This window comes from Fusarium musae, chromosome 3, assembly GCF_019915245.1.
Source record: "Fusarium musae strain F31 chromosome 3, whole genome shotgun sequence".
NCBI lineage: Eukaryota > Fungi > Ascomycota > Sordariomycetes > Hypocreales > Nectriaceae > Fusarium > Fusarium musae.
The window spans coordinates 3,963,587-3,979,217 of record NC_058389.1 but is presented as its reverse complement, the minus strand read 5'-3'; the positions used below and the strand labels follow the sequence as shown (position 1 = coordinate 3,979,217).

Here is a 15,631-nt window from a genome sequence, read left to right as displayed (position 1 = left end):
TAAAAGTTTCAATCAAATTTCATATTATCCACCCAAAATATTATTATTTGTGTATACAGTTCAACAATATTCATTTGGCTTGTCGTGTTAGATGCTATCGAAAGAGGTATAATGAGATTGTGCCCAAGACGCACCATCGGTATCGGCCAATCTTCTGAAAAAGCAAAACAATCCTCCTAACTTGGCGGCTCTGCTACAGTGGTGTGGCCTTGTCACTCTTTTATCCTATTTGCTAGGAAGGTCGCTGGGATTCTTTACTGCTCCTCGGCAACCTGGATACCTTCCCTCAATCCCTCAACCTTGAGCTCCTCCCCGGTGGCGCGGCGGTAGATGTCCTTGACGTCGTCGGTGGTAGTCTCGAAGTGGCTGGTGGCATCGTAGCTCTTGGAGATGAAGATGTTGTCCTTGGTACCATCCTCGAGAGGCTCGTAGATGGGAATAGGGGGACCCTAGAGATTGTTAGCGTGTATCTTCGTATTTCAACCCAGGTAACTTACCATGAACTGCTCCTCAATCTTGCCAAGGCGGTCAAGACCAGCCTGGAGCTCGACGTGGTGGTTAGCTGATGTCTCGGCAATAGTCGAGACAATGGCAATCCAGTAGCCCTTGGGGCAGACGTTGTGAGCGGAAGAAACGCAAGCAATGTAGATGTCTAAGCACAAATGTGAGCAAATATATATGATCATCGGAATCGGAATAATTACCGTTCTTCCGGCCAACTTGAGACTGGGGAATGATGAGCTGGGCAGAGTCGGCATCGTTGGTACCAGCAAGAGGGTGCTTCAGAATGCAAATAGCTCGGAGGACGTGGCCGATAACCTTGGCCTTGTTGGGGAAGTAGGAGGGGTCACCGAGGATCATCTTGGCCTTGGTCTTGAACTTCATCTCCTCAACACCAGTCATGGTCGCCTCGATGCCAACAGCCTTGTCACCATCGTACTGGATCTCGTCGATGTTGGTGTTGAGCATATAAGTACCACCGTAGATGGCAGACAGGCGGGCGAAACCCTGAGGAAGCTCGCCAAGACCGTAGAGAGGGTAGATGTAAGGAGACTTTCCGTATCGGGCAACAGAGTTACCATAAAGGCGGATTCGCTGGATGGCCTCGGGAGCCTGGCCAGGGGTGGTAATGTAGTCGTCGGTGAGGTAGAGAGCCATGGCGTGGCCAATGAAGTCCTTTGTGGTGGTCTCGAGGCCGAACTTGTCATAGACGTCCTTCATGGTGCACTTGTTGATATCCAGGCCTAGACAGAGGATTATTGTCAGCAAATTGTCAATGGTTCTTGCGCATATCCTCAGAGCGTACCCTTGTGTGTCGCGGGGTCCTTGGGGTCGAAAGTGCCAACCCACTCAATGAAGGACTTCATGCGTCGCTTCTCGAAGATACCCATGAGAGGAGATCGCAGAGCCTCGGCGGCATCAGAGGGCACCTTGGCGACGGTAGCCTTGTTGGAGGCACCCTGCTGGACGTAGCTGCCAGCGACTTGCTTGAACTCGAGGTACCGTGTGACATCCGTAGAAACGAGAATGTTGGTCAACTCGCCGGAGGACATGAGGAACTTGGGGACAAGGTCGATGTTCCAGTCGTTGAGGCGGCCATATTGCTTCCAGGGCTCCTCGCCTTCGCGGAAGTTTCCGTACTTCTTGAAGAGCTGTGGTATGTTATTAGATATCGGTCTGGCAAGATATAGATCGGGAGTTTTGGGTAAGGGTTGCGTACAGTCTCGAGGTTCACGGAAGCTGCCTCACTGGAAAACAGTTAGCTTTTTGCTTATAGGAAAGTAATTGCATTCTGAAAGAGACTTACCCGCCATAGTGATCATTGCGGTCGATGTGGAGGACCTTCTTGCCCTTGACACTCAGAACACTATTGAAGCACAATCAGCCATCACCGCCTTTACATGTGCTATACCGCCTTGCAGCTTGCGCAGGTCTGTAGCGCCCTTTGCGACACGACGAAGCGGCCAAAATCGATGCAGTTCGTCTTACCCAGAAAGAATACACTCGGTCAATCCTGGAAACAGTCAGCATCCGCTTAGGAATACAATAAATCGGCAGCATCAAGCCAAAGGCTCTCTCTGATGCGGGGATCCGCCTTGCGGTGGCAGAAACAGGCGAGGAGGGGGAACAAGAACGTACCAGTGCCCAGCACGATGACGTCGTATTCAGGAGCAATCTCATCCATGATGGCTATTCTCTGGTGTTGACGTTCGATGAACCTTTTGGTAGAATGATAGAGAGATAGGGAGTAAGAAAGAGGAAAAGAGGCGGATTAGGATAAAATGGAAGCGAAGCGAGGACGAGACGGGATGGGGAGGGTCGAGAAGCTTGAGGGGAGGTGCGGTGCTGTACGGTTGGCGGTTGCTTGCTTAGTGGCGGGGTCAGTCCCATTTACCTTTTAGTTACCTTACTTTACTTTTCTTAGGGGAGGGATCAACTACAACTACCTACAGCCTAGCTTCAGTGTGGGGACCCTTTTTATGGCTGGACAGTCTGAGTGTGAATATGTTGGACGCCTCTAACAGCCAGCGTCTTACCCAGTTCATGCCGTTCTAATCTCACATATTCTCGCCTACAATATCAAATTACATTAAGATGAACACTTGCAACGAGTTTTGCTGCTGTTAGACATCCCGTCACCCCCTAATTCCCCCTTCCATCGTGGTCCGCTTCATTATCAAATTTAGCTTAGCAGCCAGATCAATATAAGAGCCCCAGCCACGACCCCAGTATCATCAATGGTTTATTACTATTAGTATATTGAAGACAGGGTCTCTCGGTCGTATCTCCTTTCTTTGCCCCAACTGTTGACCTCCATATTGTTACATCTACGTTTCTGGCTTCTACTCATCTTGGTGGAGTGACCACCCCTTTCATGAGGTAACAAGACCTTGACTTATACGGCATCCAAGCTCATTACTGGGTTGGGATGCGAAGTCAAAAGAGTTTAATATGACTACAGCTGTCATATGCTTTAAGATTGTCATTACGGCTTGAGTCCGTAATCTACGATGTTTGCTACAACCAATCTTGAGTCATCATATGTATTCATGTCAACAGCTCTCAGAGCCCTTATGCTCGCATATACATGTGTGTTTCGTCTACTGTATCTTACATATCCTAGATGTACACGACGAATATGTCAACCTGTCCCTAATCGGACATCATAGAGCACCACCACCTCTCCCATCACTCAGATAGTACATGACGTCGTCTCGCTTGTAACGGTTTCTTATTGCTTCTTCAACTCCTTCTCGATCTTGGCCTCCTGTTCTTCTGTGGCAACAGGATCAATCTGCTTGGCCGCCTCTGACTCGGCCTCTGGTTGTGTCCACTCAGCAACATCAACCTCATCTTCATAAGCCGATGGTGTGTAGACTTGACCTTCCGCGCCCTCGAAGTTGATCTCGGGGTCGCTCATGGCGATACCGACGGCGTCTTGCCATGTGTAATATCGCTCCGTCAAGACGTGCTTTATGGCTCGCTGTGTCTTCAGGACCTTTCTTCAATGTCAGCTTCCCGCACATTATATAGCTTCGGAATATCTTACCTCCTCATCTCGAGTATCAATCTCTCGCTCACCGAATCCCATCTTGGATCGAATGAGCTCTTGCCTTGATGTAGATAGCATGTTCCTCTCTCGGCAACACACCCACCACAAAGAGTGTAGATCTTCCCACGACTTCTTTCGCAGCTCCTCGACAGACCATGCACGTCCATGCTCCTCAGTCTCTTTGGGTGTTGCCAATGTCTTTCCTTGTGCTGGGAAGAATCCCCACAAACCATGATCAGGGTCGACCTTGATCCTGGGCTTGAACTGCCGTGGCTTCGGTAGCGGGATGTTTGACATTGACAGAGGCTCGCGAGGTCCTGATCCGTACAGACTACTCACACCTCGCTTGGGGTTATTGTCTTTTGTCTTTCGTTTGCATTGCGGTGCGGTCGTGGAGAAGTAGGCGACTCGAGATGTGGTGGCGGAGACCTTTGATGATGAGGTCTGGATAAGTCGACCGGCCAATGGCCGTATCGTACTGGAAGCTGCCATTGACATTATCGTGCCTATCGTGGGGATAAGACGAGGCTATTCGCTATCCAGCTCGTCCCACGCATTCGCAAAATTTGGGATGCCGTAGCTCGCGGAGCCTCGGGTGTCGGCGTTACGTTGCGCCGACGACGATGATGGTCACGTGCCTGTGCGGACCACACATAACCTCCCCGAGTCTCACCTCAAGCCTCACCGAGCCTTACCAAGAGATGGATCTCAACAGTGGGTTCTCTGGGACAGGCGCTTGCAGCAAGCACGGATGCCAAAGTATGGTACAATGTACATGGTGTTTTGGGGTGGGTGATGCGGGGGAATACTCCAGATGCCCCATCTCATATCCATCTTCTAGAACAAAGCAATTGTTGCCAGTTCCTGACTAGGACCTAGGACGACCACCAAGAGCCACATCAAGGATGCGGGGAGAGATCCATCACAGGAACGGGCAAGGCATGAAGTTGCTAACATCATCTTGGGCTCCACGTTTGGAGATCACCACCGGTAGAACATGCGTCATCCATGGTTGTTTTGATACTACTGCGTCACCAAGAGTTTCAGGTTTCAAGGAAGTATAACAGAAAACAAAGTCATAGGAAACACATATGACGTCTCTCAAACCTTCGCGGACACATAATCACCGCACCATCGGGAAATGAACCATAAACCTTGTGAGGTCAAGAGGAGGAACTCACCAAGTGCAGTCAAACCACCCTATACCACAGACTTCACAAAGTCAATCTGCCATGGACAAGCCAGCACCAGCTCTTTGCGTTCGCGATGTTACCTTCAGGGTAGATCTGGACCCGGCATAGCCTATGGCACTTGCGCTTGGCTACTGTACGATAGCCCGCAAGCGTCTTGGTTCGGTACTTTACACGTGTGCATGTCTTTCGTGTCCCTTGAGGACACGCACGCATCCGTCCATCATCTCATTTTACGGGATTTTTATTCACGCGTTCGTCAGAATCACAAAGAACCAACGGATTTGTGCTGTCAGAGCGGTTCCGAATAGCAGAACGTACTGTGCTGTACATACCGTACGCAGACAGGAGGGGGTTGCAGTCAATGTCTCGGCGGCGTGGGGGTTCACACTGCATCCTTCATGATCCTTGACCATCCTTCGTAATTCATAATGCCTGATTCAGGGATTCAGGGTCATGCTGGACAAGCTAGAAGGCCATGCAAGTCAGAAGGGCAGACAACCTTCGGGGGTGGTGAATGCAACCAACCATGCCAACCAAGGCTGCAACTTGTCCTTGTTAGCCGCTCGCCTGTGGAGTGCAAATGGTGATTGACAAGGGAGGATCTGCCGTAATTATCGCGAGACAGCTGCTGTTGTTCATCTTCACTAGGAACGTTTCCCTTTCCGTACGAGTCGGATAAGTGCTGCAATGCCGCGGCATCCTCCGTCCGTGATATGCAACATGCAATTCACAAGATCCCGCACTCTGTCTGTCGTCATATTTTCGTCGCCAGATCAGAACATGAGAGTGAGATGATCCCTGTACTGGGTACAATGAAGCTTCTCAGCGCACCGACACAGGGCAAGTGCACGATATCCCACGTACCGTGCTCAAGTCACATGAGTGTAAGAAGAGTTTCGACATAGCGTAATAGCTCTCGTTCAGAAAAGAGGATAATTAATAGTAAGCCAGGAATGTCTGCCATGCTGTTGCTAGTTCAGTGGTTAGGAACATATGAAAAGCTCAACCAGTCCGTATCACACCTGATTGAGCATTGAGCCGGACGACAAAGATGAACCAACATCAGGTACAGTATCATCATTGTAAGATTGCAGTTTCCCTCGGATTCAAAACAGTAACAGTTACGAGACCATCACAATGCGTGGTTAGTTTGCCTAATCAACACTCACTCCCTTGCCTCCCTCAGATGTCAGTACAGTAAACGCACAGTACTCGATAATTCCGTCAAATAGCGAATGGTTGGTGATGGCGTCTTGGACTAAAACACACGCTTTGCTAGGAGTAGCCAAGTGTTGGTGGGGGGCCTCGTGGTGAACGGGACACCATGGACAAACTAGCCAGCCACGCCTGTCCGGTAAGGTTCCGCACTATCACCACCTAGTGAACAACGCCGGCGGTGATGGTTGTGGTGGTGGTGGTGATGGTGATGCGAGAAGTGTTGTTGGATGCAGAATGTGAAAGTTTGTGACGTAAATGACTGTTATGTGTGGTTGGGAATCATCTTAACACTCGCTCAGTGTGCTGCTCTAACCCCTTCAATTGGTCTGCTCGTCACGAGAAAAAGGGTTGAGAGCACTTTTGTGAATTCCGCAGTCGCCCAAAACATTATGTGTCTTGATGGCTGATCACTAGATTGGTCTAGGGCAGACCTTGATGTGAGGGATATACATTGCGATGATTTCTTTTGCGCTCATCACGATGTCAAGAATTTCGAAGTTCCGAAACTAAATGATTCTGACTCGTACAGGCGTGTACCTACAGTACCGTGTTTTGTATGCACGTCCAACATTGTAGGAATAGTGTAAAACCCTGACCAATCCTGATCAACGGTGATGGACCGTCTTTGTTGGAAGAGGAAAGTGTTGAGTTGATTGCAGGGAGTCGAATGAGTTATGTAGTTACCAGCACAACAAGGTTTGCGACTTGCCCTCGACTTGTTGTGTCGAGATGAAGCCATCACGACGTGCATTGCCTTATATTGTCTAAGGTATCCAGATCGTTGTGGCTTCTTACGGGTCTCTGAGCTCCTCAAGAAGCGGGAAGGGACCCAGTAGAAGAAGCTTGGTGCGTTGAGGCTCAACATCCTCTGTACGGCACCATCAGCGGCAGTTTATGCCTCCACCAGTCCCGCTTCTCCAACGATTGCCGAACATGGCACTGGATTGGTGTGGTGTATTGAAGTTTGAGTGTGAGTGTCGAGCGCCGAGTGTGTGTGTGTGTGCGCGAGTCTGAGTGTACGTGAAATGTGCTTGACTGGCTTCAATCATACTCAAGGAGATAATATCGGCGATCCTAAATAGCCATTTATTCTAACTTCCTCCCCCTGTATTCACCAAGCTGCGCGATTGTTTCGAAAGTGAAGCTCAATCATCAGAGATTGTCTCCATTCCTTCTTCAAATGTCCGAAGCATTGGGAATTCGGCCGTACATGTCAGCGACTAAGGATTTATCGGTTATCCCAATGAAGCAGTTCCGATATCTGAACAAGGATTTTCCATCAAGGTGTGTCTCTTCCGGACTTAAGCTGAGAAGGGCGAGCATTAACTTATCCATTCCCTACCAGATTAAGCCCTCGTTAGCGAGCTTTGCTTAGGCCCGTGATGACATCTTAACATTGTGGCCGACGACACCCGTTTTAACCTGATTAATAACCACGGAAGAAATGCCCAAACCGTTGATGAAATGGTATTGACAATACCATTTGTCAGCCATCAGCGGCAAAGCCTGCAATGTAGCATTGCCCGGTACAATCTTAACGCTTTTCTCAAGAGGAGGCTGGACTGCCATCAATAGTCTGATGTTAGAGCACAATTCATCCTTGAACACAAAACAAAGTGTTGAGACTCCATTAACAACGTTAGACCAGGAGTCAAGCAGAGTGGAGTACATGATACTGTTCTCGGACAGCAGAGCCCAGAACGGGGGCATGTGCCATATTTCGAGTCGGTGAAGTTTCGGTAAAAAAAAAAGTGAGAAAGAAAATAGACGTCATCACCAGTCATGAGAGGGAGGGATAGGAGCCTGGAGTGATAACTGGCCTGCACGAGTTTGATATCGACATCTGACGAGAATTGCGCAATGATTGCCAATGATTTTTGCACTTCAACACCACCATGATTTTATGTATCAATAAGATTGATAACAGGAAAGGTGTGTGACCCTTTTGCCAACGATCTGGCAGTTGTGTTTTCCACATCGCCCAGCCTTGACACATGCCTGGCATCCGCACCTATTCATTGCCTAAAGCGCGACGCCACCGAGGCAAGGGTAGGGTAGCTCTCAACCTCAGGGACATGGGCTTAAGATTCTTCCAAACCTCAATGAGCTAGCGTAACAGCACAGTCGTTCTCTCTTGTTGTTTCCCGGGAATGATGCCTGCTTGTCTCTCGGTGTTCCCGCTCCCTATGGTCTTCTCCAAGGTCCCTTCTTTGTTTCGAATTGGACGGTCATCGTCCGATCACGGAAAGGACTCGGGTTTCTAGGCAGCCAGATTTGGCGGCCGAGTGCCCGACTCCGACAAGTGAGCCAGAAATGCTATGCTACGAAGTCCTCGTGACGGACGATATGCTGTCGCATTGCTGCTGTTCAGCTAACAGTTACAAGATGCGAGGGTTCTTGATAGGCGAGCGTCAGCGGCTCAAAAGATGATGTTTTCTCCAACTATGGAGTCCGACTCCTCACGGGAAGGACTCCACCATAACCTTCTGGAGCCAGAATCGAAGCCTTCGACTTCCCACCCTCGTCCTTCAGCAGATGCAATGGCGGGAAGATGAGGGGTTTCCAAGGGACCCTGCTCCACTGAGATCTGCTTTGGTGGGAACACCCGCTATGCTTGCGGGAGCCATTGAACGGTTGGCGTCGACAACAAGATGAGGGACCCTGGAACAACGTCTCGAGACGATGCTGTGTTAGCATTGGGTGCTGGTCAATGTGATTACTGGCGTGCCTGCATTTCACGGACAGCTGAGTGCGTGACCAAGAAGTTCCTCTGGGCCGATGTCCGGCTTTGATCAAACCCAGGCGACTTTCCGATAGCGTTTCCTTTTTCCACGGACCATTGTCTCCAACGTCCCAGGAGTACCTTGTACTCTCGGTGAATTTTGCTTGCCTTCCTTTCCTTTTGTCCCCACCTTACTTTTCCTATTCTCTTGGCACGCTTCATCAGGACTGCAATAGCCGCCAGGCCATCGAAAGTCGATTCTGTCATGCTCAAAATTTCGATCGAGCAATGCACGAGTCAAGTGGTCGCCGTGGTATGGACATTGCTCGTTCACTCATAAACTGAGCGGATCGAGCACTAAGTTCGCATTCTGAGCAATGTCGTGTCAGCCTTGATTCAAGGCCCTTGAATCAACAGACTGGGGCTCGTTTTCGCTTGACTCGTGGATCCTGCATATCATCTTGGAAAAACGGCTTCTTCGAGTCACGAGCCGAAAGTTGACCCATTTAGGCATATGGCTGGCCTCTAACAGTTAGCTGGCCTAGGAAATTGTTGTCAAGTGTGTTTCGTAGTATGAGGCGGTATGTCGGAAAGCAGTATTATTAACTGAACAGAGTTGTTCAGGCTTGTTGCCAAGACCCGACACGGCCAGCGTTATCAAGTTGCACGCGACAGGCATGCCTGTGATGGTCGTATTCTTTGTCACTTGGTTTTATCATGTTCATAACATGACCACGGCAAACCAACCATTGGTTATCGACCGATATGTCATTAAAATGAAAGAAGCAATTCGTCGTCCGGGTAATTGTGAGACAAAAGGAAAATCAGGCACTGAGATCTGGACGTATGTATTCATTAAGCAGCAGTCTGTCTTGTCTCAGCTTTCTAAGGGCGATTTCATCTTGACACTGGTTAGAGCAATATTAGGTAGTCGAGAAAAGCTATTCGTAAACACTAGCTCTGCAGCGTTCGGACTAGCCTCTATACTTGTTCACAAGATCAGGCAAAAAACGCAGGGAAAATCGTTTAAGTGAGAAACGCTGCATGATCTGGTCGAGGAATCCCGGTGCGAACTCGGTGTCCGAGTCGTGTATGAAGTAATGCGGTGAGAGGACTGAATTTGGTGTGAAGCATCGTGACCTTGGGTGTGCAGCGAGGCCGGCTACGACACCGGGAATCGAAAGACCAGTGCCAGGTATCGTGTACAAGGGACACACAAGCGCGTTATGCATGCCAGGTAGCAAAACAATGCGTACCTGTTACGAAATCACCCAACCTCCAGCATTCCCTGCAGACGCCCCCACCCCTGCGAGTAACTTACCTTTTCAACCTATCAAGTGTACAGTATCGACCGTGCGAATCTTTGAACACAAGCCGTTTGTGAAGTTGTTCGACGCGTTGTGCATCATCCTGGATGTGATTTTTGATAGCAATGTTTCCCTGTCTGTGTTCAGGATCGCAAGATGAGAAGGATCGTTGCAAGTGCCGTCAGAACCCTGGCCATACAAAACGACGCAAAGACAAAAAACTTGGTGTAAGAAAGATGTCAGTTTAATGTCGCTGATGATGATAATATGACAACTCAGTGATTGCTACCAGACCTTTTATCATATGAGGCGAACTTTTCAATACAGACTCTTAGTACGTAGCTGATTGATTACAGCGATGTCGGACGGTGAGGCCGGTAGACTTGCGCCAACGGTGCCGCGCAATGCTTCAGTTACCTCGGCGCTGAGAGGACTCTCGATAGCTGTGCGTTTCTTTACAGGAGGGTTTGCATGTCATAGACGCCTCGTCTGGTGCACTTCGTTCAAAAGTCCCGAATCAGTTTGGCGCTCTTATTCGTACGATACTGCACAGTAGATCGCACTCTGGAAGTGTGTCTAGTAGAGACGGCACACAAAGTTTTTTCTTTCCCTTGTTGACGACTGGCAAGCTGAATGATGATGCCCTCTTGGACTCAATTGGAGTCTTGAGTTTCCAATACCATTGCTGATGATTTGGACTGACACTGTTCGCTCATAGTCTATTCCAAGAACCTGTGGATACGACGAGGGTACCTGGCCTGGACCTGACATGGCAGTGAGTCGGTAAGTGACGAGTAAGTATCCGTCCGTAGATTTCACCGCAAACTGCCAGCGAAATGAATTACCTTAGCTAAGGTGTCGAGCAAGCCCGAATCTGGCGGCTTAGAGCGGCAATGGCATGGCACCTGCGCTAACATCCAAGTTGAACAGGCCAGAAATATCGCCGTAGACCCGATTTGATTCAGATTGAAGAAGGATGAGGGGCGTGTGAAGAGTAAAACGAAAAAAATTCGAACCATCCAAGCTAGAAGAGGAACAAATTTGACACTGCAAACAGTTGGCGGCCAGTATTGAAGCGTCTTCCTTGCTTGGCGCCGGCCTCGGTAACAGGTACTTCCGTCTTTACTCCGGTTACTGCTCCTGCTCTATCTTTTTCCGCCTGTAACTGGCAAGCACGCTACCGCAGCCGCGCTCTCACTGCCCTGATCTCAGTGTTCCCAGGCGAGAGCAAGTAGGTAGGAGGTACCTCGGGGTTTTCAGTATCTTCCTGCCTCCCGTAGGTCGTTGTTCCCTCGTTTTCCATCTTTCCTCGTTCTCTCGTTCTCCCGAAAAATTTCCCCTCACACAACTCACATACCATCATCGACTCTTCTTTGGACTCTTGAAATTTCGTGCATTTTCAAATACATCGCCAAAAACCATCCCCTCAATTATCGTGATATCTGAAAGTCGATTTGCGCGTCTGGCGTCTGGCCCCATCAAACACGACCGTGACCCGCGACCCTCTGTGGCCTATTTTCGCCCTTTCCTCCAGATCCCAGCCGCCAGCTATTCTGATTGTGGTTCCTTTGCTTCGTTGTGGGCCCACTTCCCTTGACAACATTATCCACTTCCCACATCCTCGCTGTTTCTTTACTTGCAACTGGATTGGGAATTTGCGACCACGCGAGTACCGGCTTTATCTTGCAATACATACTGTGCGTGCCGGCCAAGGCATTTTTACTAACAGTTCCGCGACTGGCAACTTTTTCCTCCCTTCACTTCAGCTGCTGCTGTTGCTTTCTCTTGCCTTCGACCGCTCCTCGTGATTGCGTACTAAGCAAGACCGAAAAAATTATCTTAGTGCTGCTTCATCGCTTTTTAATCCACACCCGCACCAACCCACTTCTTTTTTCCCTCCTTCACTCGCCTCTTCTTCTCACACCCACCCACTCTGAACCCACTCAACGTTACCCACCTTTTCAAAAACTGCCCTGACAGCTCGACCGTCTAGAGGAGACCGCGAGAAGAAAAAAAAATAATACTTAAAAAGGTTCGGGACCCAGTTCTCCACTCTGTGCACCCTCTCCAAACCACTACCTTCAAAGAGGGACCTGCCACGAGCCTCATCCTCCACCATCCGGGAACATCTTCTGCGGAGCTCTACAAGGCATTGCATTTGATATTGCTTTGCTCTCTCAAGTTTTGCAAAACTCCTAGACCCCTCCTCTCCCTCCCTTTCTCCGCAATCCTCGACTTGGACTTGTCATCCACCAAGGTCCATTGTACCCCGGGCAGCTTTTTTTTTTTCTTTGCGTCGCGGTATTCTAAACACCACGACGATTGTCACCAGCTTCGCGTCTACCAAGAGTAGCATGGACGGTCCTCACTACCCCTCCAATGGTATAAACACGACTTCTTCTGGTCAGACTTATCCTTCACCAACCGCGATTTCTCCCAACCAACTTCAAACCGGCTCTCCTCTACCTCAGACTCTGCCACCGCTGCAGCCTCCAACCTCGGCCATGCAGAACATGTACGGTAGTCACCCTCATACGCCGCGAACCCCAGGCACCCCGAACACGCCTGGGTCGGCCTCCAACATGCCTACCTACCAGCAGCAGACATCGCAGCCCGCGAACCGCGCTGGTATGTACTCAATGGCCCAGAACCAATATCCTCCTCCCCAGGCTTATGGCACCTCTGCTATGATACCCCAGGCGACCACTGCCGCGTCTCACCCACAGCCTATCGCGCCTGCTCCTGCTGGCGGCCGAGGTCCTCCTGTGTTGCGTCCTATGCCCCCTGGAGGCATCATGTCCCAACCTGGTGTCTCGTCGCCTTATGGTCCTGGTTCTCTTATGCAGCCCACTGCGGTGATGCCAGAGGGCGAGCCTCCCACTCACGTTGTTGGATCTCAGGGACGACGCGGTATCCTGCCTAGTGCTCCTGGACGGCCTGCTGCCCCAGCCGCTGGTACTGGCGCTAAGAACACCGTGATTCCTGTCAAGGACGCAGATGGCAAATTTCCTTGCCCTCACTGCACAAAGACTTACCTCCATGCCAAGCATCTTAAGCGCCACCTTCTGCGACGTGAGTATAACAGCTTGTTGACACCGACAGATCTTACTGACATTCTTTCTCACAGACACCGGTGACCGCCCTTACATGTGTGTTCTTTGCCGCGATACCTTCTCTCGAAGTGATATCCTGAAGCGTCATTTTCAAAAGTGCTCTATCCGCCGTGGTAACCCCACTGGAGCTAGTCACTTGTCGCACCCTCAGGCTCACGTTAAGAAGAACCAGCAGCAGGCTCAGAAGGCCGCCGGCCTCGCCCATGAGGGTGACCTCAACCACCTTAATGGCTTGGGCAACCTGCCTGCAGACAACATGGTCCACCCATTTGGCATGGTCCCAGTCTCGGATGGCATGAACAACATGGCCCAGGATCAGAGCCAACTCTCTCGATCCAGCTCGCTTGGTCGTCTCGACAACGGTAACAACGCTGACAGACGGAACATGAACGGTCAGGTCATGGGTGCCTCGCAGCCCTATGGCGCTGATCCCAACATGAACCAGCAGCAGATGACTGGCTACAGCATGCCTCCCGCTCAGAACGGTCTGCCCATGTACGGCGGCTCAAACACAAACCCTCCATCTGGCCTTGATTGGTCTCAGATGTTCCAGGCTGGTGCGCATCAAACCTACGTCAACACATCTTTCAATCCTAATCTTGGACAGACTCAGAGCGGAATCAAACCCGAACCTAATGCCGGGCCCGGAACGACAGGCGCCAGCGCCAGTGACACCCTTTTGTCGAATATGGGAATGCCATCTCACCAAACCTCATACAATCTTCTTTCTGATCAGATCCTTAATTTTTTCTATCCTCCTAATCAGGCCATCGATCCTTCTAGCGCGGGCATGAATCTCTACTTCTCGCCTGACAACGTCAAGGACTTCTTGGACAAGTACACTCACTTCCACATCCACATGCCTTTCATCCATGTCGCGACGTTTAAGGTCATGGAGGCGTATACTGGCTTACTTGCAGGCATGTGTTGCATCGGCGCCTGTTACTCAGACAATGTCTCCCCGTCCAATGTTCGCGAAATGATGGATTTTCTTGTTGTCGCACTCCAACGCGACTGCAAGATGATGTCTAATGATGAAGCTTTGGCAGGGCAACCGAGTCACGCATCTCGGGCTGATATTGAAGAGCTTCAGGCTGTCTTGCTAACATGTATATTATTACTTTGGAATGGAAATCCTCAACAAAGAGAGCGGGCTCGACAGATCTACCCCTTTCTTGCAGCCAACGCCAGGCGACTGAATCTTTTCCAGTCGTCGCGGGACCCTGCCTCTTTGTCGCCCCTTCACCAAATCGATTTTGACCGGAACACTTTTGATTTGCAGCAATGGAACTGGGATACTTGGGTCGATCAAGAGCGTCGAAATCGTCTAATGTTTGGCGTCTTTTTAATGGACGTTGCCATGGGACTTTATTTCAATTCTCAACCCTTGTTCGATGTTATGGAGTTTCATCTACCTTTGCCTTGCGACGACACAGCGTGGGATGCGGATAATGCCGGGGACTGTGCCTCTGCGCTTGGCCTCAATGGCGATGTTGCCGCTCGCGATAAGAATCCTTATGGCACTCAGCGACCAAAACAACCTGAGATGGACTGGGCTCTCAAAGCTCTGCTGCACCCCTCTTATCAGATCCAGCCTGGAAGTACGAACCTTTATGGAAAGTTTGTTCTTATCCATGGCATATTGGCTCTGATTCGGCGGGCCCAAATTGACGGCAATGCGGCTCAGCTGTCCAAATTTGGAACACCTCCTCCCAATGATTGGATGACTCCAGCCGGTCACAATAGTGGACGGGGTACTCCTGTGGAGGGGGCGGCTGCCAACGTTGACCCACAAAGTCTGCAGGCACTTGTTATCGCTCTGAGCAAGTTCAAGAATAATTGGGATGCGGACATGGCCAATCAGTTCCCGCCAACATTGCCGGGATCCAGCAATCCTCGACGGCACGGGTTTTCGCGAGATGGTATCCATTTCTATTGGCTCTCCAACTACTTGCTCAAGCACACGCAAACAGCGGACTTACGGTTGTCGTCGGATGCACGCTTTGTCCAAATTATTCAATTATTGAAGTCGGTGAAATCGTGGGTCATGTCAGATGGCGCGAGCAGAGGAGAAGAATTAGGATCTGTTGGAGAGATTGATGATCAGTATGGAGCAATGGATCTCACATTAGAGATGGCAAAACTATTCAAACCACTTCCACAGGTGGTAGAAGACGCTGGCACTGCGTCTGTCAAGACGGAGCTTGACTAAGGGAAGGCAGTATGAATTTCTTACACAACCAAAAAAAAGTATTATAGGGGCGGGGGCTGCATCTGGAGGCGTTGCGCTGCATTCTGCTTTGTTTTCTTCATTTTCTTTGTTTCCTGGGTCACTGGGTTTCACCAATGTGATGGTCATCTTAAGGTAGACCGGATTGGCCTCACACATCCATGGTTGGCACTGTTGTGCAATGCATTTGTCGAGAATAGACGGGAAGAGGAGTTGTAACTGCATATTAGACTTTGATCAAGATAGAAAGGGAGGTCTAACCGGTTGATGGTCAACCGGTAGACCATCATGACTT

At 50.0% G+C, this 15,631-nt stretch overlaps 3 protein-coding genes across 3 annotated transcripts; 1 reads left to right on the top strand and 2 right to left on the bottom strand.

Moving 5' to 3' along the window:
- Positions 1-254: 254 nt before the first annotated feature.
- GDI1 (Rab GDP dissociation inhibitor alpha) lies at positions 255-2,185 on the bottom strand (the record flags this gene model as incomplete). The annotated part of the gene is made up of 8 exons (XM_044822344.1): positions 255-449; positions 498-652; positions 705-1,244; positions 1,307-1,652; positions 1,721-1,748; positions 1,808-1,867; positions 1,990-2,014; positions 2,140-2,185. 8 exons carry the CDS (start codon positions 2,183-2,185, stop codon positions 255-257), a joined length of 1,395 nt encoding a protein of 464 aa, XP_044683677.1.
- A 1,047-nt stretch (positions 2,186-3,232) lies between these two features.
- Positions 3,233-4,051, bottom strand: J7337_004651 (uncharacterized protein; the record flags this gene model as incomplete). Its single annotated transcript, XM_044822343.1, has 2 exons — positions 3,233-3,499; positions 3,551-4,051. The coding sequence occupies 2 exons, from the start codon at positions 4,049-4,051 to the stop codon at positions 3,233-3,235; spliced, it is 768 nt and encodes a 255-aa protein (XP_044683676.1).
- Positions 4,052-12,347: 8,296 nt separating this feature from the next.
- J7337_004650 (uncharacterized protein) lies at positions 12,348-15,318 on the top strand (the record flags this gene model as incomplete). Its single annotated transcript, XM_044822342.1, has 2 exons — positions 12,348-13,065; positions 13,121-15,318. 2 exons carry the CDS (start codon positions 12,348-12,350, stop codon positions 15,316-15,318), a joined length of 2,916 nt encoding a protein of 971 aa, XP_044683675.1.
- Positions 15,319-15,631: the final 313 nt, after the last annotated feature.